A 19732-nucleotide genomic window follows, 5' to 3' on the forward strand; every position below is an offset into this window, starting at 1 on the left:
ACGATGTACCAAGTAACTATGCATATAATTAGATCTCATTTCACACCAGTTGTACTCAAGCCTTTTCCTACTATGTGAAGCAGATGTGAGCTGTTCTCCAATTTGCTGGTCTGGGACATGGACAAAGCCGGTGGGTCTGCGCTGCCAAGCCATAGGTACCGTATTATTTTTGGAGTTTCCGATCTGCATCGCAGTCCTTCCTCCGACTTCAACCCCGAACAATTTCACGGAATTGCTCTCACCTAGGGCGTGACATGCTTCAGCAATAGCATGGCGGAAGTGCCGCGGAAACTGGCGCGATCGTGGTCGTCGACCTTAAAGCTCCCAAAGTCCACGTTCCCGGCACGTGTGACTCCAGCCGATCAGACGAAATACCTAAAACGATGCACCGACGACCTCTACGCCTGGCAGCGCCATGAAAGACCTGCCGATCAGTGCTTTGTCCTGCACGATGGGCCCCCGTATGCGAATGGCGATCTACACGTCGGCCATGCTCTCAACAAAATCCTGAAGGACATAATCTGCCGGGCGCAGCTCGGTTTGGGAAAAAGGGTTCGCTACGTACCTGGTTGGGATTGTCACGGGCTACCCATTGAGCTGAAAGCCTTGGAGGCACGGAAGGACGTTCGCGACGAAGATGGCTCTGTTAAGGCCGCGGTTACAAGAAAGATTGCTCGAAACCTTGCGGACCGGACGGTGAAAAAGCAGATGAATGGGTTTCGGGGCTTTGCAGTCATGGCGGATTGGGAAAATCACTGGAAGACCATGGACAAGGCTTTTGAGAAAAGACAACTGGGCATTTTCCGTGAAATGGTGGAGAAGGGTCTTATTTATCGGAGGTTCAAACCGGTCTACTGGTCACCCTCGACAGGCACGGCGCTGGCGGAAGCAGAGCTGGAGTATAAAGAGGACCATGTCTCTACGGCTGCCTATGTGAAATTTCCACTCGTGAAGGTACCGTCATATCTGAAACAGAACCCGCTGCTGAGAGGCAAGACCATCAGTGCTGTTATTTGGACAACGACCCCATGGACCCTTCCCGCCAATGCTGTTGTCGCCATTAACCCGTCGTTAGAATACGCAATTGTTGACTCGGCGACTCACGGTCATCTTCTCATCGCGCAATCACGATTGGAATCTCTCGAATGCCTCTTGAAAGAAGACCTCTCCTTGATTATGCCAGGGATCGTTGGCTCGGACCTTGCGGACCAAACCATGTACCAATCACTTTTCAAAGGGCCGGATGCCGAAGCACAACCAGTCATTGCCGCAGATTTTGTAACTGCGGATTCCGGGACCGGACTTGTTCACTGCGCCCCAGGGCATGGCATGGAAGATTACGAGGCCTGTCTTGCTCGTGGTATTCCTGCGTTTGCCCCGGTTGATGATTATGGAAAATTCACTGACCTCGCGATGCCGAATAATCCCAAGCAATTGAGCGGAAAAAGTGTCTTGGACGAAGGCAACGTGGCTGTGCTCGAATATATCAAATCGCAGGGACGACTTCTATCACAACACCGCTACGAGCACAAATACCCTTACGATTGGAGGTCAAAACAACCCATAATCATCCGGGCTACTGAGCAGTGGTTTGCCGACGTTGCTGATATTCAGGAAAACGCGCTAAAGGCTCTTCGAGATGTGGAATTCGTCCCGGCGTCTGGACAAACGCGGCTTGAGAACTTTGTTAAGAACAGAAGCGAATGGTGTATTTCTCGCCAACGTGCCTGGGGTGTGCCCATCCCCGCTCTCTACCATGAGGGTACCGGCGATGCCATTCTTACAAAGGATAGCGTCTCGCATATCATGAATGTCATTGATGAGCGTGGAGTTGATGCGTGGTGGACAGACGATGCCAATGACCCCGCTTGGATTCCACCTTCGTTGAGAGAAACATCCGGTCCTGGATATAGGCGTGGAACCGATACCATGGATGTATGGTTTGACAGTGGCACTAGTTGGGCAGAAGTGGAAACCCCGTACGGCAACCACGGCCACCCTGCAGATGTTTATCTGGAGGGTAGCGATCAACACCGGGGTTGGTTTCAGTCTGGACTGCTCACCTTCATCGCACACCAGCTTGCTTCCAACGAGACCAGCACTCCTCGAGCGCCATTCAAGACCTTGATCACTCATGGATTCACTCTTGATGAGGAGGGTAGGAAAATGAGCAAGTCCATTGGGAATGTTATCCTTCCACAAACCATCATGGACGGGACCCTACTACCACCCCTCAAACAGAAAAGGGGCAAAGGGAAGAAACAGCCGGAGAATCAGCAACCTGTGTACGACTCTTTAGGCCCGGATGCCCTTCGACTCTGGGCCGCGGGCAGTGACTACACTCGGGATGTTGTTATCGGCAAGCAAGTTCTGCAAACAGTCCACACCAGCTTGCACAAGTACCGTGTCACCTTCAAGCTTCTTCTTGGTGCCCTTTCAGATTTCTCCCCGGCGAGCATGGTTCCGTACGACGAAATACTACTCGTGGATCGTATCGCTCTTCTGCATCTCTCGGAAATGACACTGGCGGCTCGAGCAGCCTGCGAGAAATTTGAGTTCTACAAGGCTACCAACGCAGTCAACCGATGGGCCAACATTGAGTTCTCTGCTTTCTACATGGAAGCCATCAAGGATCGCCTATATACCTACGCGGAAAACAGCCCTAGCAGACGAGCTGCCCAAACGACATTATTCCACATCTTTAAGCACTTGCAGGAAGTACTGGCTCCCATAACTCCGTTGCTCGTGGAGGAAACCTTTGAACACACACCGAAAGCAATTCGGGCTGAATCCGAGCATCCTCTAAGGCGTATCGCCTCGGAGCCAGCCTCAGAATGGCAGAAGCCCTTGCTAGGTGGAGACTATCAGGAGATCGTCGCAGTCCACTCCGCTATCAAGGCTATGCTGGAAAAGGCAAGGGGTCAGAAGCAGACCGGCTCGTCCCTGCAGTCCTTCGTGCACATCCAGCTTCCGGCAACGAATGCGCCATCCACCCTTCAACAAAATTCAAACGAACTCGCTGATATCTTTGTCGTCTCGTCAGTCACCGTTGGTGGTGCTGATGAAGTCATCCCGGATGCAATAACGAGCGCCGAATGGCACTATAGCGAGGAGTATGAGCTTCCAAATGGAGGAAAAGGCACGGTGTATGCCTATACCCCACAGGCAGCTAAATGCCCTCGTTGCTGGCGGTATGTGGTTCCGAAAGAGGAGGCCGCCGACGACAAGGCATGCGGTCGCTGTGAAGACGTGGTCCAGGAACTTGACGCAACCTCATGAGCGGATTTTATCCATGATTTTGACCTTTAGACATGTACAATAACAAATCCCACACTGTAATATTATAATTAGAGTTACAGATACCCTAAGAACATCTCGACGACTCGTGTAACCCCTTGCCATGCATATTGCTGTCGTCATGCGTGGCAACGTGGAAAACCTGCTACACAACCCCGCCAAGGCTTCCTCTCTCTCGATTGACCAACAACCCCCGCGACACTCTGTACGATTTACCTGATTTGCATATTCTCTGCGTTCATCTGCAGAATCAAGCTCCTGGTTCCAACCAATCCCCGGCAATGAAACCCACAAGAGCTCAGCTGGGTCCGGCTAGCTCAGGATTCAATGACGACAACATCGAGTCAGTATGACGATAAACTTGTGAGACCGCCGGTCCCATGCCACTCCGGACGCCAGCGATCAGCGAATGGCGTATTTTGCTTCAGATCGGCCCGGGCAATCCTCGATCCACTTAAATCGAGAACATCACCATTCCTGTTTCTACTGTGACCCTATAAATCACATCGTGCCTCGCACCGATTCTGTGGAGGAACTGCTATTGCTATCACCAGTCAACCAGTATACAACTGCAAGATTGTCTTAGAATGATGGAGGAGATACTCAAGAAGACCGTCACTGTCACGCATACGTTGACACAAACACAGACCATCACTGATGGCCTTCCTTTCCCGGAGCCTACCACGAGTACGACCTCGTCGGTTGCGCCCATTCCGACTGTGATTCCAGGCGGGCATCATACATTCCAGAATATTGACACACCTGCAAAGCGGACATTATGGTACGGTGTATTGATTACTTCCGATTATTTCGACAGTTGCTGATACTGAGGTGTGATAGGGTTGTCACAGTGCTCATGGCACTTTCGTCTGTCGTGTTCTACGTCCTCAGCAACCGCGTACAGCTAGTGAGTCGCAATTTGTACCAAAATTATCTTTCTACATATACTGACCTCTCCAGCCGAAACGTGTGATACACTATCTCATCTCCGTCACGACTACTGTTTCATTCCTTATCTATCTCGCGCTTGCTACCGGCCAAGGCCTCAACTGGAAGCATGACACGCTTAAGCATAACCACAAGCATGTTCCCAACACCGACCAGCATGTCCTCCGCCAGGTCCTCTGGCTGCGCTACGTCAACTGGTTCATCACGGATCCCCTGATCCTTACCAGTTTGACGCTCGTCTCCGGTCTCCCTGGCGCATCGCTTTTCGCAGCCATTGCTGCAGACTACGTCATGCTTGCTTCCGGTATCTTTGGCACCTATGCCGGCCATGCTGCGCGCCAGTGGGTCTGGTTTACCATCAGCGCGATTGCCTTTATCACGGTGGTTTATCACATTGGCATCAAGGGAACCAGAGCCGCTAGCAACAGGGATGCGCACACCCGTCGCCTTTTCTCAGTTATCGCGAGCGTGGCGCTCATCGCGAAGGCATTGTATCCAATGTAGGGTTTCACCGCATCTAGTCTTACAAGCATCATGCTGACTTGATTCCTTAGTACTCTCGCCGCAGGCCCCCTTGCCCTCAAACTGGGCCTCACCGGGGAGACCGTCTTGTTCGCTATTCACGACATTGTGATTCAGGGAATTCTAGGCTATTGGCTCGTTATTGCCAACGATGCCGCTTCTGGAACGTAAGGAATATGAAGACCCATACTTTGTGATAACAACGTACTGACTGACAAAATTAGCAACCTCTATGTCGACGGCTTCTGGTCTAGTGGTCTTGGTAACGAAGGAGCAATCCGCATCAATGAGGAAGAGGGTGCTTAAGCCTACCATAGGAGAGTTTATCGGTAGCTATTCGGAGCTACCCCCCATACCCGACGAGTTAAGGTAAACACATCAACATGAAGTTGAGGAGATGAGACGACGTTGGTTGGAATTAAGAGGTAGAAAGGCAAAATGTCACAACGTGGGGATGGAAAGGAGAGGGAAGAAGGATATCTTGGAAAGGTCTTTATGAAATTTTGTTTCATGATATTAGCCTGTACATGATGTACATAATGATGCGGAATGCCAAAAATGTGAGACTTGCTCGAATTTCCAGTAGAATAGAATAAGTATCTAAGTTGTTTTATATCGTAACGTTCCCTTAGTTCTTGAACTATGTAGTAGTACCGGCCCAATCCACCTCCTGATTTCTTTAGTAGTTGCTATCCATCCACCTAGGTATCACTCATCCCTGTCCAAACTCAACCCCTCGTCCAATGTCTCTATCCCCAACCAACTCCCGCTCGATGATTGTTCAAGTCCTAGGACGTACGCGTCCCGTCACTGAAAGCAGAGTAGGATGTGGAAATTTTCCAGTTGTACTGTGCCGATAGATGATGGCGTATCGAGCAGCTGTGGATGTCTGTTGGCAGTACATTGGTCCACATATCGACGCCCATTGAACTGTCATGTCTCCTAGTGTTTCTATAGACTACTAAGATTGCGTGGCTTGTTTTTATGGGCTAGTCCTGCCTTTGTTATTTGTGAGGCTTGTTGGTAGTGTCTTATAGCCGTGGACACTTCTGCAGGGGTCAGGTTAGGAGCCAAAAACAAAAAAATAAAATAAAAAGAATGGACAGGGCAAGAGTCGAACTTGCATCTTTGGTTTGAATCACTCGAAATGAGACCTCAGTCAGCAATCGCCTCAGCGCGACGCGGCCGGTCAACCTCTTTCAGTGAGACTACAGTGTTCAACCAACGCTCTAACCATTGAGCTACCTGACCTCTTGTGTTATACTGCTATATCGGCAGAGAGCCATAAGGGATGGTTTTGAGGGGTTTGGGAACTGTTTCCAGGGCTGTGAGGGCGATTTGTGAACGGAGGTTGGTTCGAGCCCTCTGATTGGTCGATCAACGTCACTATTCACAACCACCACAACAACACATCCAAACAGACGCCAGGCCACAAAAAGGGAACGCACAAAAGGAATCAAAATGGCAAAAGGGGCAATATTCAAGCTTGTCTTTTGGGTGTCGGCCTCGTATACCACCCATCTGAGCGCCCTTTGGCCACGGTGAGCCGAAACCACTGCTCTACCCTTGAGCACCTGGCCTTTCTGTGTTACTACTAGATCCTAACTGGAAGACTATATAATGCATTTACGGCTTCATAGGCAATATTGCTAAATCTTCAATAAGTCAGGACGTGTGTGTGTTAAGCAGGTCTTATCAAGATGATGATCGAGAAACACCAAAGCCAGGATCCGAATAGTAAAAAGAGGAACATGAAAATGAACAGGGGAAAAAAAAAAAAAAAAAAGAAAAGTGGAAGGATTTCTCCAGAACAAGACTTGAACTTGCGACCTCTGACCTCTCTCAACAGTGCCCAATCCGGATGTGTAATGCGTCACAAGGAAGACTAGGTAAACCACTCTTGAGAAATCCAGTGCTCTTTCACCTGAGCTACCTGGTCCTTCCGGGTGAAATGAGCTCTAGAAAAGAGTGCTTTAAGGCAGCAGAGGCGGGTGAATGATGGTCGTTTTATTGGCTGGCTTTGTTGTGTCCCTCAGCTCCCCGCCAGGCCGCCTGTGACCGTCATCCTCGACGCTTTACGCTTTATATTGGAGCTTTAACGCCCACCCTCGATATGCAGACCATTATCATAACTAACTTTCAATACTTGATAGCCTAGATTAAGAGTTACTGAAGAAGACAGCCCAAAAATATAAAATAAAACCGCCAACTCGATCAATTCGAACAAGGAACCCAACATGTGAGTGTTACCAGGCCGGCAGTGAACTTCCGCCAACAAGGCAAAAAAGAAATAAAAAAGAGGACGGAACAAGAGTCACTTGCAACCTTTGTACTAGGCGCCTAGAAGTCCTCCATTAAACGCCCATGAATGGGCCCTACAAGAGGACTAGCACTGGCGCCGCTCCAACGTTCTGCCATTTGAACTACCCGCCCACTTGTGTTACACCAAAGACCTCTCAGAATAATATAACCTTGATAATTTGATGAAATGAATTGGGTATGTAATCGGAAATAAGACGAGCTGGGCCCAATTGCGGTTTACCGCGCTTACTATCCCAACTTGCCTTGCAGGTCCTTATAGGTACGTATATAAGCCACCATCCAGGATAGACACCCTGAGCGCCTAGATAACTGATATTTGATGTGCAATGTCAATTTTGTTGCGAAGAACCATGATGTATACCTTAAGTTTTAGAAATCGATATTGCTAAACTATTTTCATACTCTGCTCGGGTCGTTAAATTGAGTCTTCGAGGGGGTCCTACAAGTTTACGTATGGAAAGAAGTTGAAGATATTGTTACTATGTCACTACTATCCAGTGTTTAACGCGCGACGATCGCTTTTGCAAAGATACCAAGCCGTGACAAAGCAATATGAACACGGAAATCATGATGGAACAGGATGGAGGCATTGCACCCATCGCACGCACGAGAGTAAAGCTGGTTTCCTTCGTATTCATGCGCCATTTACTCCTTCATGCCCAACTTTAATTGCCCTTTAGAAAAGAGCTCTGCTGCTTCCTGATTCCAGTAGTCCGTTGAAGACATGCGCTTTCTCTCTGCTTCCAGTTTCGCAATTCGAACTTCGGTAATGTGTGCAAATGATTTCAGGTCCTTCATGATAGAACGTAGTTTGCTGGTATTATTCCATGAAGTAGGGGATACGGGCCAGGGTAGGGATTCGCCATCGAATGCAGATCTCGCACGGGGCGAGAAGCTGCTAAGGCTGGACTTCTTCGGGGTGGTCTGCGTTTGCGTCTGATTTTCCGTGCTCGCCTCGCGTTCTTTACGCTTTCTGGTCACAGTAGCGGAAGTTTCACCAATACTGAATGTAGAATCTTGGGATTCCTTGGACATGACATTGCGAAGACCCCCATGAGCTACAACCTGACTTATTCTATTGGTTAGCTGCGGTAAACACGAGGAGTAAATCAAGCCGTGAGTATACGTACGCGGTGATTCTGGAATCCCAAGGCTTGCCACCTTGATCCTCAAATGCCTTTCGATGAGTACATTGCTTTCCTTTGTGGCGGTAGATGCAATTAGAACACGCGTAGGACGATATGGACCGCCCCTTGTATACTGGAAAGACCACGCAGGTATCCCAGGTGCCCCCGCGTGTACATTGCACGCATGGGACTACAGCCTCACCGCGGCGATGCAGTTCAGCTGCTATGCGCTCATCGCTTGTTCTCGGTTCTTTGGGGATTAGGTCTGACCAGTCGAGTTCTCTAACGGGAGCCAAAAGAGAGACGATTTGTGACGAGGTAGGGCCCAGGCTTGTTGTATCTATCCTCCATATATTGTTAGCAGCAGGTTAACAATATGAATCGCATTCAAAACCAGACCCTTCTCAGCATCCTCAGCGGCGCGCTTACGTGAAGTCTCAGGGTAAGCCGAAGTATTGTCTTCCGGGTTTTGGCTTCGAGTTAGTCCGTATAATTCAAAAAGCGAAGACATGTTGAATAAAGAGTATATGATGCTGACATAGATTGAAGAGAAGGTAGATGACACTGGCAAGAATCACAAAGGGAGGTAAGGGTAGAAACACGGAGGAGGGGGAATTAAGGTCAAAACAAACGACCATTTTGACAGTTGCACAATTTTCTCACTTCCATTCTCATCCACAGCCAGCCAAAAGTTTTCCAAACATTCCTTCCTCTCAGAGTTCTATTGAGATTAATTACTTGAACATCATCTTTACTTGGTCAACTGCTGTTCAGGGCCAGTCCTTTGGCGCTACGACATGGGGACAACCCCGGCCGCGAAGTTTGGATCCCACTCAAATTCCAGCGTTGGAGGAAATTCATATTTTATACTGCTTCAATTTTCACATCTCAGCCAACCGAAAATGACGGAATAACTGACCCTTATTTACCTTGACGGCTGTGAGAGCGGCGCTCGACCCAAGATCTTCTGTGCGTACAAATACATTCAGCTCGAAATTTGAAGAAGTGGAAACGCAAGGGATCTGATAATGAACACCGATACTTATGCTTTAGGATCTCAATAGCTGCCCTTCCAGAATGCCGGAGAAGAGCAACCATTTGGAAGAGGATAATCGTACCTCTGCTAACAGAAGCGACATTCTACCCAGTCGTAGGAGAGAACCACGATATGTTCCTCCTATAATTTGACGACATTGCTTTCCATTCTTTAATTTTCTGACTTGTGACCTCTAGCGACTTCCGTGATTAAACCGAACGAGCAGACATAGACGGCACCAGGAATACTTTTCAGCCTCCACAACCTCCGCCTCTTCCCGGAGACGCAAATACTGTTGCGACGACAAGTGTCCTCTTTCCGCCGAATGTAGGGTCGCTGAGGCTGCGTTCCAGGTGATCATGCGCATACGTAGCAAGAACCCGAGAAGAAACTCTTCAATTCAATGCGTGATGTTATCAGAAAACATAACCCGACTGTCCTGAAAATCACCCCGATAATCATTTTCAGGTATTACCCCGTGTTTGAAGCGGTTGCCAGCGAATGAGGCTACGATAGGAGTATGGCAGCGAGTACGGCCAGAATTAATACGAATACCGTAGCCAGTATGCCTCACTACCAAGACCAAGGGAAAGCCTACTGATACCTCGACTGCACAGCGGCAGTTCTCGGGATGCTTTTAAAGTATTATCATCATCACATGGTTTGCGGATGGACTGTTGAAGATTAAGGGCTGCAGCTAAAAAGAAATTCGCTTGAACAAGAAATCTAGTAACTAGTTTTAGGCTAGCTGTACTTCGTAATGGAACAAGGTCTCTTCGTTGCATTAATATAGCCAGCCCTAACCCCCAGCAAGCAGGTCCAACTCCACTGTAAAAATGGACCCTAGATATATGAGCCCTACTTTTGAGCCCTATCAATTGTTCTCAACACCCTGTCTCGTCTTCCTACTTTGTTATTTGCTGTTAATCAGATACCGTATATTTTGTCGCTCCTACGTAGTACTTGCTCCTCATTCTCACCAGTAAAATAGCGCTTTGCAACTCCCATGTGCCTTCCAGGAAGAACAGCCCATTATCGACCGATTTTTTGCCTCTGATTCCCAGCCTCTCAATGGCTCACAGTCACCGGCTCACTCTCTTCCAGACACCAGGTATCTGCCAACTCCCCACCCCAGTGCCGCAAATCCGGCTGGGCACCGATAGTGGACATTGCAACGATCAAACAATCCGATCCACTATCCAAACTCCAAAGGCTCCGAGCAAACCCTTGTTTGAAACGGCAGAGAGATAACAACCCAGGAATCAGGACCCAGATCCACAAATCGCGTGGTCGCCGCCGCCGCCTCCTGCTTGGAGATTGGAGAATGGAAAAACTTCGAAAAGTGGAAATAATGGAACCTTGATTGGATTGGGAACTGGAAGCTGTCGTCAGGAACTGGCCCGGTATACTAACCGCCTTCAGTTAGTCGGTGGAGTGGGTCCACGGAAGTCGCCGAACTTGCAGCGGCGCTTGGGACCGCTTGGGGCTTGGAAGTTTTTTTCCCTCATGTCACAGAATCAAAACGGCAGACGGTGATTTGTGATTTGGTTTGGTCATGCTTGGTTTTCTATCACTTTAGATTTGAGTGCTGTGGTCCACTTTCTTCAGGTTTGAAGCTTTTTTCAGCGCCTTTCACGGAGTTGAGACATGGCTCCGGAGGAATTTAAACAATGGACTATGGACTATGGAGTCCCTGCGGTGGACACTGGACAGTCCCCCGGTGTGAATCTAGAGGGCCCACGCATGGCCAGTGACTCATGTTGGCTTCAAGAAAAGAGAAAGAAAAAATATGAGAGCTACGCCATGTGGCCACCAGTTGCATGAAACGGAATTATATCGAAAATAATATGTATGAACAAAATAAATAATGCTTATATACAATCAAAAAACACCAGGCGTCATCTGCTCAGCAGGTGGCTATGCAACCCAATCGCAAATTACTAGCATTATACATATATACCGCTCTTAGAACGCGACGTCAAATATTCGTCTTCCAGCATCGGCATGTCAAGTCCGTCAAACGGGGGGGTTTAGTTCTCCTGCTCCCTCTTCTCCGCGTACTGCGGGGGAGGTCCCTCAGGGTCGTCGGCATCAAGAGCATTCATGGCATCTTCTTGGTCGTTGAGGTGGTGGTAAATGGCAAAGAAGAGGATACCGGCGAGGAACGAGGCGCATGCCAGGCCAACAAACATCCACATGATGGCTGGGTCGAAGGCAGCGGGGGTCAGGGCCTCGGCGAGGGCAGATCCGAACGCGTTGGTGAGCAGGTACATCGACTGCACGAACGACTTCATGGATGGTGGTGCCTTGGTGTAGGCGTACTCGAGACCGGACACCGAGGCGAAAATCTCAGAAATACCGATGAAGAAGTAGGCGGGTGTCTGGATGGCAATATGGATGTTGTTGCCCTGCGCTGAACCATCGACAATCGAAGCATCACACCCAGGGGATTCGTAACATGGCCCGGCGGAGTAGATGAGGTGCTGAACAATAGCAGCGTACATCATGGCCAGAGAAGCGACGATAAAACCGAGCGAGATACGAGAGATGGGGCGGAACCGAATGCGCAGACGACGGAGAACGGGGTACACCAGGGTTTCCAAGACCGGAATGAACACGATAATGGAGATCGGGTCGAAGTTTTGCATCAGATCGTTGGGAATGCCGTGTCCTTGCATCTGACCAGCTTGGGTGACAAAGTTGCTGGAGAACTGGCCGTAAACAACCCAGTAAATGGGATAGAAGCAGAATACGCGGCAAGCGACAAGGGCACGCTTAAGCTCATCAATAAAGTGGTCGTCCCAGGGAACATAGGGTCTGTTGCCACCATTCTCGGCCTGCCAAGTGGGCTTGGGGGCGTCCATGTTGCGGTTGATGACCATGATCCAGAGAGCCTTGAAGGCGTCGGTGATGACCGATCCTTGAGGAGGACGGACGACGTAGAACTTGCGTCCGCAGATGACAACAGCGGTACCAACCGCAAACATGCACAGGCAGAGCAAGTAAGCTGACCAGAATCCGATATCCCGCTCCATGTAAGGTGTAGCCAACAACGAGAGGGATCCGATGTTGATACAGCCATAGAAGATCATGTAAATGCGCTGAATTGTAAGAGACGGGTCAATGACAACCCTCTCGCCCTTCTTAGTAGTCGACACTGCCATCCTCTTGCGCTTATATTGGTCCGCAATCTAAAGGTCTTATGAGTAAAGGAACAACGTTATATAGAGTTTGACAAATTGACTTACCAGGGGAGCAACGTTACTCTTGATACCACCAGTCCCCAGACCGATGACGAGAATAGCCGCGATAAATCCTCCAAGGCCTGCTCCATTCTCAAGAGCGGTGGGGATTGAAGTGAGAACAAGAATCAACAATCCAACCAAATAGACACCACAGAAAAGAACAATGGTCTTGTATTTGCCGAGGTACTGGTCGGCAACGATCGCACCAATAATCGGTGTGACTAGTATAATGTCAGCGCACGAAGCCAGGTAAAGACGACGCGAAAGACGAACCGTAGCACCAAAATTGGAAGAAAGTGGTTAAGCCAGTAGCTCCCTGGTGCCCCATACCCAGCGCACCACGTCCTTCACTTCCGTCCAATGGACGTTGGACATAGTTCTGAAACATTCCCGACATGCCATAGTAGGTGAAACGCTCACACAATTCGACGAATGCAACTAGCCAGGCAGAGATGGGAAGGTTCTCTGCAACGTGCCGGAGAGTTCTGTTCTCCTCGTCGTTGGGTTCCTCGCCATCAGGAGTTTCAGCGAGAGCCTTCTCGGATTGGCCGACAATCTGATCCTTCTCAATCACAGGAGCAGTAGTGATAGGGTTATCGCCAGCGAGTGCCGACCTGCCGGGAAGTTAGTAAAAAACACGAACCAGGGCGAACCATGAGGGAACCGAAAACGATGAAGAGCAAGACATGCAGGACGCGCGATGTGAATCAAATGTGACTGCCGCAAAGTGGGAAATTTTCTCGACGAGGGAGGTAAACTCACTGAGCGGCCTCAACGCCATGCTCTGCAGCAGACATATGGTAGAGGATGGGCAATGAAGATCCTCAGTCGGTCAATTCGAGCTTGACTTATCGCAAGAGATGAAAAAGAACGACTGGGACCTGGGCGAGGAGTCACACCATATTATAGTCATGGCCAAAGTCGCGTGCTAGTCCAAGCGGGACCGTCTTATCTCTCTAGCAAAAAATAACGAGATTGGAGAATGGAGACCCAGTAAAACTCCGTCCGAAAAAAGCAGTAACCACGGATGTAACCCCAGGTCCAGACAAGCGAGTCAAGCCTTGCTCGGCTGTCTTGTCGCGCTTGGTGCCACTCGGGAGGAGTTCAAGGGCCGGCCAAAGATTAATTGGGTCGCGTGGGTATGTCCGGAGTTCACCGGGCTATAGAAATTGATCTTTTCTCGCCACGAGTCGCATCCCCCCAATGAGCACCATCAAACAATAAACAATGATTCCAGTCCATTTCAATACTGATACCATGAGCAACTCTTCCTCTGTCTTTCGTAAAAGCAGTAGTTCAAGTACACAACCACAGTTGATCGCGGGTGGTTGCGACTTTTGACCGAGGTTGAACAGCATGGAGAACGTGTTAGGTAACATAAACGCTTCCGCTAGTAACCCGGATAACATTCATTTAGAATGAAGAGATAAGGACGGCATTCGTGCCGTTAACAGAGTCATTCGACATGGCTGGTCATTTCGAGTCCTCGATCGCAAGCGGCAACCCCACTCAGTCTGTCCCGAGGTCGACAGAATCGCGTAACAATAGGCCGGCCCCCGCGTGCGGTGATGCACGATGTGACCCCATAAACTCTTCTATATCCGAATGAAATCTCGTTGGGTGAAGGCCAAAGATCCGTGCTGCTTCAAAGCCAAATGTCTCCATGTCCGACGTGCATGAAGTCAGGGAACCGGGGATGTGACAAGAAGCTTATCCACCGCAAGCGATGTTACCCCATGGGAGAAGCAGGCAGGATTTCGATTGTCGTCGACTTCTCGTTGGTCAGGAGAGTCAATCGCTTCCTTTCCTGAATTTGGAGGCCTGGATCTTGCATCGTGGAGGTGGAACATTTGTCGAACTGTCGGAGGAAAAACCGAGGGGGCGCTTCGAGCCGTCAGGGGCAATCCATGAAGCGACGAACGAGGTAAAGGCAATTGATAAGACGATCGAGTCACCTTGTGCCACTTAAACGAGTCAATGCTTATCCCCCCCCAAAAAATGGTGCAAAGGCGTCTCCAAATAATGGCCGCAATCGGGCGAATCTCGAGACTCGATTCCGCTGCGCCTCCGGTATCGGCCGGTGAACAGACATGGGATGAAGACAGCCAGAGGCAAGGACAAAGTGAACAGCTTGAGGGCTTTACTTACCTTCAAACATAGAATGGGAGGGGTGATCAGCGCATAGAGTGATGGTCGTGCTAGAGAGAAGAAGCTCTGTGAGAGACAAACGAAGGAGACATCTCACGCGCAGAGTCACGACCGTCGGGGCGCAACATTCCGTGAATCTTCATCTCATCTCAGAAGAGTCATGACACAAGAGAGTGAAATTCAGCCAGGTTGAGGGGGGGGTCACAGTCTTATCAGTCACAGCAGTGGTACAATTTACCTTTTGGGTACGTCTCCAAGAACCGCTAAAATCCAGCCACGAGGATGGCGCGTCTTGGTCATCCCACAAGCCAATCCCAGTGCAAACATATCCGTCGTCCAAGCCTCAAGGATCCTTGACAGTCTTGGCTCAATATCCAAGCACGCAATAATACGCCCAATGAGAAGCGCTGTGAGCTAAATGATACGAGGGCAAACACCGGATGGGTAGTCAGGTCGTGGGCGTGGAGGTAAGATGACGCCTGAAGCGTTCTAAATCGCACCAAACAGTGGCTCTTTATGATGGCCAAACAAGCAGCGCTTCATTAAGTCGATGGCAATTCTTCATACGGAGTACACACATCCCTCCGAAATCCGAATGACCATGGCATCTCAGTGACTCACTGCGATACGAGTCCCACATACCCAATCGCTCCCGTATGCTCTGCACACACGGAGTATTCCATAAGTACATTTATACTCCCTGCCTGTCCAATGACTATTCGAAGAATTCAAAGCCAAGATACGGAGTACAATTGTCGATCCCTGCTGGGACCACAGCCAAGACCCAGAGGGCCAGCCGCACTGGCACCTGGGCAGACTGCGATGCTCGCCTCATAGAGTCACTGAACTCCGAGATCGGCCTATGTGAGAGGTTCAGTGAAGATATAAACTCTGATCAGATTCCATCGTAGGTCTGGAAGGTGCGAAAGAAGCGTGTGAACGAGGTCGAACCTCGCACTATCAATCAGACCGCGTGTCTACTCTAGATAGGCATCGCTTAGGCATTGGGTCTGATGCAATGGCCTTCAGTCCTCAATGGAGCTCAAATGGTGGCTTTCTGTAGCGAATATAACTTACATTTAGATGTTCTTACTGTCTAAACTCCAAAAATTCCGTACCCTAGGACAGCTAAAGGAATAGCATGCGCTAATGTGAATTGAACAAGCAGAATGGATCACACAATACCTATTTCTGAGTACATGCAGTTTCTGTGTTTCTCACTGACCCTTGTGTTCATTCTATCAATCTGCCGGGCAGTCACTACGCCAGGTACTATTCAGCAGCAGTTGCTCCTCGGCGTCAGCACAACTCCAGGAACACCAGGACTTCTTTCAAGCCTTTCTTCCGCCACCATATCTAGGCGAACTGCTATCGTTAATCCTATCGTCATTATCATCCTCACCACCAAGTACTCCCGTACTAAATTACAAGATGGTAAATGGATCGTCTTGCTCCATGCCCACCAGTGCCAGCCTCAATTGAACCCTGCGCTAACCCACCTGCCACCCCATAGTCAGCCCACTGGTGCTTCGGCAACATGGGAGACACAAATGGTATATCGGTCCAATCCTTCGGAAACCGAACCATAATCACCCTGCCAGACAACATAACCATCGTCGCTACCGGCGGATCGGTTGTGAGTATCCACACACCTGCAGCAAAATCCACAGGAAACCAGCATTATGATCTTTTTTGGTTCTAACATAATCTCAAACATCTTCTAGTCATTTACTGCTGCTCCTAATCGTGGCTCCAGCTCCAGGAACCGGTCTCGTCGCGGCCGCAATCGTCCTGGCCCTCGTGGGCCTGCACATGGCAACAACAACAGCAACGACAGCAACGACAGAAACAATGGCAACAACAGAAACAATAGCAACAACAATCAGAATCAACGTCATAATAACCGGGGTTGGAGTAGGCGAATGCAGAGGCGTCGGAATCAGAATCGATGGCAAGGGAATAGAGGTGCCCCTCGAGCGATCGAAGCTGGACGTGCCCACGTTAATACGGCCGCTGATGCCCATCCTCAGGCTCTTGCTCCGATTGATGTGAATACTGCTGGCACTACAGTCGCTGCTCTTCCCGTGCCTGCACCTGTAGGTGCGGGTGCGGGTGCGGGTGTGGCTATGGAGGTTGATGAATATGGAAATGGAGATGGACATGGCACATATGAGCCCACCTACGACCCTTATCGAAAACCGACTGGCGAAGGGGGGAATCTACCTCTAAATGCAACTTTTGGGCAAGAGCACGCAGATCACCATCCAAAGCAGGAGTCCGGTGATGACTGGCGTGTTATCACCGCCAGTGGTTACGATGCTGGACTTGATTTCGATGTGAGTGAGGAGTTCTTCGCTGAAACGAGTGTTTCGGGGGCGGCCAATCTTATGGATTTCACGGTGAATGCGAGTACGGGGACTCTCTGAGATTGGGACTTTTTTGTGAAGGCGTTGGCTTCCTTGAAGTAGCTATCCGATGTTGACCATGCCGTATTTATGGGGCGTGTTTTGCTCCCGGGGTGTGTCGATGTAAAACATCGGAACGTGTCTAGGTGATTTTCTCAGCAATAATATGATCTTATCGTTTCTCGTTTCTTCATTTCAGCAATTAAAAAGTACGAGGAACCGCGTCATAGCTGGACGCTTCCATATTCATCCACCATCAGTAAGTACATAAATCGAAATTCCCCTCCTAGACCTAGATAGCAACCTCAACCTGATCTTTGTCAAGAATATGGTCCTTTGCGTTCTCACTCCACTTAATACTGTTGGTCTTAACGCCAACATTCCTGGGTATATCCTCCTCCAAACTCTTCGGCCCGCGATAGGGTATCTCGCCGATTTTCTTTCCACCCTTAAGCTCAACAACCTTCAACTCGGCCGAAGGATTCACACGACGACCAATAACGGTAGGCTCATCGATCTGTCTGGGAAAAAGAACAGATACTTTCTTCATACAGTGTGGAAGCCAGAACCCCGCGTCCACACAGTTTTCCTTGAGGTTGATACATTTCAAACGCTTTGGGTCGAACCAGTGCAGGAAGGGGTCTGCGTCGACCACGACGCCGGAGAGAACCAGTGTGCGGATTGAAAGACGGTTGCGGGTGCTTCCCATGGCCATGGCTCGTATTTTGGCCTTTTCAAGGCAAATCTTGTCGAGGTATTCACCGATTCCGACGGTGCGGACGAGAGAGCCTTCACCGTTACCGCTGGAGATGAAACAGTATGTTAGAATTACTTTGAAGTCATGCTGTGTTATGGTATTGAGTTGAAATACTTACTAGTAGACGGGCTCTCCGTAATTGGCTTTATCAAGGCGCCAGTCTCCCTTCATAAAAGGCCATTTGTAACCACGACGAAGACGCGGGGCAAGGGCCATTTCAATTTCAAGCTCCTCAAGATCGGTGTTGAGCCACGCGGCTTGGAAGATGTACATCTGGTAAGACTGCATCATCCCCGTGAGTTTCAGGATGCGCAGGTTACGAAACATGCAGAGAGGCGCCATTCCACTAATTGGGAAGATTGCGGGTTCGCCATCTTCTTCGCCCTCGAATGCATCTATTCTGTTCTGATTGCCTGTACCAGCTTTCTCCGTTTCGTGCATGAGGTTGTCAGTTTGGACTGGCCAGAACACGTCCAGGCCTAAAACACGGCGGTTCCTTGGGATGGCTGCCCAGAGCGCTCCTCCGCGGAACTCCATAAGAAGATTTGTTGGTGTTGCTTGGTCAGGGGGAAAGGTTGGAGTGACAATGGCACGTTCCTTGACATGGAGTTCCAGTTCCTCTTCTTCTTCCTCGCCATCGTCCCTCATCTTCTTTCTGCGGCTCAGTCTGTTGAAGGTAGATCTGATCATCGAGTTCGAACGACGAACATCAGCTGCAACACTCGACGAACGTCCAATATTGTTAGGGCGAGAGCGTGAGCGTGAGCGTGATTGTCTACCCAAGTCGAGAAAACGATTGGTGGGGAATAGCGACGAGCCACTACGTCCGGTACGGGGTACTCGCCTGCTTCAATCTTGTTGTTTGTTTCGTGATTCCATTCTTCGGCGTCTTTCCAGAACTTGACGCCCAGGAGGGTGGATTTCCAGTGATCTGGGAAGTCTTCAATGCGGTTTGTTTTTGGCACCATGTTGTCGTGTGTCGGCACGGCGATTGGAGTTCAAACACACACGACGCAATAGAACGCCGAGATGGAATAAAGAGAGAAGAGTGAAGGGTAGTGGGAAACATAAGGGAAACACAATGAACCCCCCAGTGCAAAACAGAGGAGGCTCTAGTAAGTGAGTAAGTTTCTTGTGTTGTTAAATCACGCAAATTCTCTCCATAACCTGGAATAATGAGATAGTACTTTATAGCTGGTGAAAGCTAATAAGCTCACAAACCCCTAGCCTCTAACAACATGTTTATATTCTGAGGGTCTCTTGAACCTACAAAATGCGTCATTTCTGGATAGGATGTGATACAGGTCAATCCCGCCCAGGAATCAAATATACTGCTGGTGTCACAGACCACTAATTATCTATAATGAGTGCCAGTGAGGATTTTAATCAAAAATTAGCTGTCTGCATAAACTTTAGATGAAATACCATTATAATTCCCTGGCTTACAACAGTAGGAATCTCTTTAGAAACCTAAGTTCCCTTACCTAGCCTTTTCTCCGCGGCGTATGGTCTTCTGCCGTCTCTCTCTCTCTCGGCGGCTCGTGGGATGTTGGCCAGGAAGAACCCCTAATAGGACACTAAATGCAACTGGAGAGAATCACAGAATTTCTGTGCTAATTCCGTTTTATTATGCTTATCGATCTCTTTGAATGTTAGGTGTTGGGTATATAAGAAATATCTAGCCTTAACACGCACCATCAGGATGACTCCGAACAGGAACTAGGCAGAAGCACTCTGTCGAAAGGTGATGAAGTTTAGATATTTAGAGACAGTGTATTATGTTATAATTGCAGGGTAATAGCTCTAGAGATAAAAAAGCCTGCCTAACATCTCACGGAGTTGATTCTTACAACTGATGTAGATATATATTCGTTCGTGAACTGTATACATCACAAAAAAAAAAACCCCCCACCAACTTTTAATCA

General features: G+C 49.1%; 6 protein-coding genes and 1 non-coding gene across 7 annotated transcripts; 3 read left to right on the plus strand and 4 right to left on the minus strand.

Moving 5' to 3' along the window:
* Positions 1–270: 270 nt before the first annotated feature.
* ISM1 (isoleucine--tRNA ligase ISM1) lies at positions 271–3279 on the plus strand (the record flags this gene model as incomplete). Its single annotated transcript, XM_041702639.1, has 1 exon — positions 271–3279. The coding sequence occupies one exon, from the start codon at positions 271–273 to the stop codon at positions 3277–3279; it is 3009 nt and encodes a 1002-aa protein (XP_041555404.1).
* A 605-nt stretch (positions 3280–3884) lies between these two features.
* On the plus strand, positions 3885–5073 carry APUU_31436S (opsin family protein; the record flags this gene model as incomplete). Its single annotated transcript, XM_041702640.1, has 5 exons — positions 3885–4078; positions 4138–4204; positions 4258–4745; positions 4800–4934; positions 4992–5073. The coding sequence occupies 5 exons, from the start codon at positions 3885–3887 to the stop codon at positions 5071–5073; spliced, it is 966 nt and encodes a 321-aa protein (XP_041555405.1).
* A 1490-nt stretch (positions 5074–6563) lies between these two features.
* Positions 6564–6706, minus strand: APUU_t30015A. The gene has a single exon. It is a non-coding gene; the product is annotated as a tRNA-Glu (tRNA).
* A 1028-nt stretch (positions 6707–7734) lies between these two features.
* Positions 7735–8727, minus strand: APUU_31437A (DUF3716 domain-containing protein; the record flags this gene model as incomplete). Its single annotated transcript, XM_041702642.1, has 3 exons — positions 7735–8158; positions 8220–8556; positions 8616–8727. 3 exons carry the CDS (start codon positions 8725–8727, stop codon positions 7735–7737), a joined length of 873 nt encoding a protein of 290 aa, XP_041555406.1.
* A 2555-nt stretch (positions 8728–11282) lies between these two features.
* On the minus strand, positions 11283–13294 carry APUU_31438A (peptide MFS transporter; the record flags this gene model as incomplete). Its single annotated transcript, XM_041702643.1, has 4 exons — positions 11283–12443; positions 12501–12718; positions 12771–13111; positions 13260–13294. 4 exons carry the CDS (start codon positions 13292–13294, stop codon positions 11283–11285), a joined length of 1755 nt encoding a protein of 584 aa, XP_041555407.1.
* Positions 13295–16182: 2888 nt separating this feature from the next.
* APUU_31439S (uncharacterized protein) lies at positions 16183–17071 on the plus strand (the record flags this gene model as incomplete). The annotated part of the gene is made up of 2 exons (XM_041702644.1): positions 16183–16281; positions 16370–17071. The coding sequence occupies 2 exons, from the start codon at positions 16183–16185 to the stop codon at positions 17069–17071; spliced, it is 801 nt and encodes a 266-aa protein (XP_041555408.1).
* Positions 17072–17342: 271 nt separating this feature from the next.
* On the minus strand, positions 17343–18775 carry APUU_31440A (uncharacterized protein; the record flags this gene model as incomplete). The annotated part of the gene is made up of 3 exons (XM_041702645.1): positions 17343–17853; positions 17926–18489; positions 18648–18775. The coding sequence occupies 3 exons, from the start codon at positions 18773–18775 to the stop codon at positions 17343–17345; spliced, it is 1203 nt and encodes a 400-aa protein (XP_041555409.1).
* Positions 18776–19732: the final 957 nt, after the last annotated feature.

Source organism: Aspergillus puulaauensis, chromosome 3, assembly GCF_016861865.1.
Source record: "Aspergillus puulaauensis MK2 DNA, chromosome 3, nearly complete sequence".
Taxonomy (NCBI): domain Eukaryota; kingdom Fungi; phylum Ascomycota; class Eurotiomycetes; order Eurotiales; family Aspergillaceae; genus Aspergillus; species Aspergillus puulaauensis.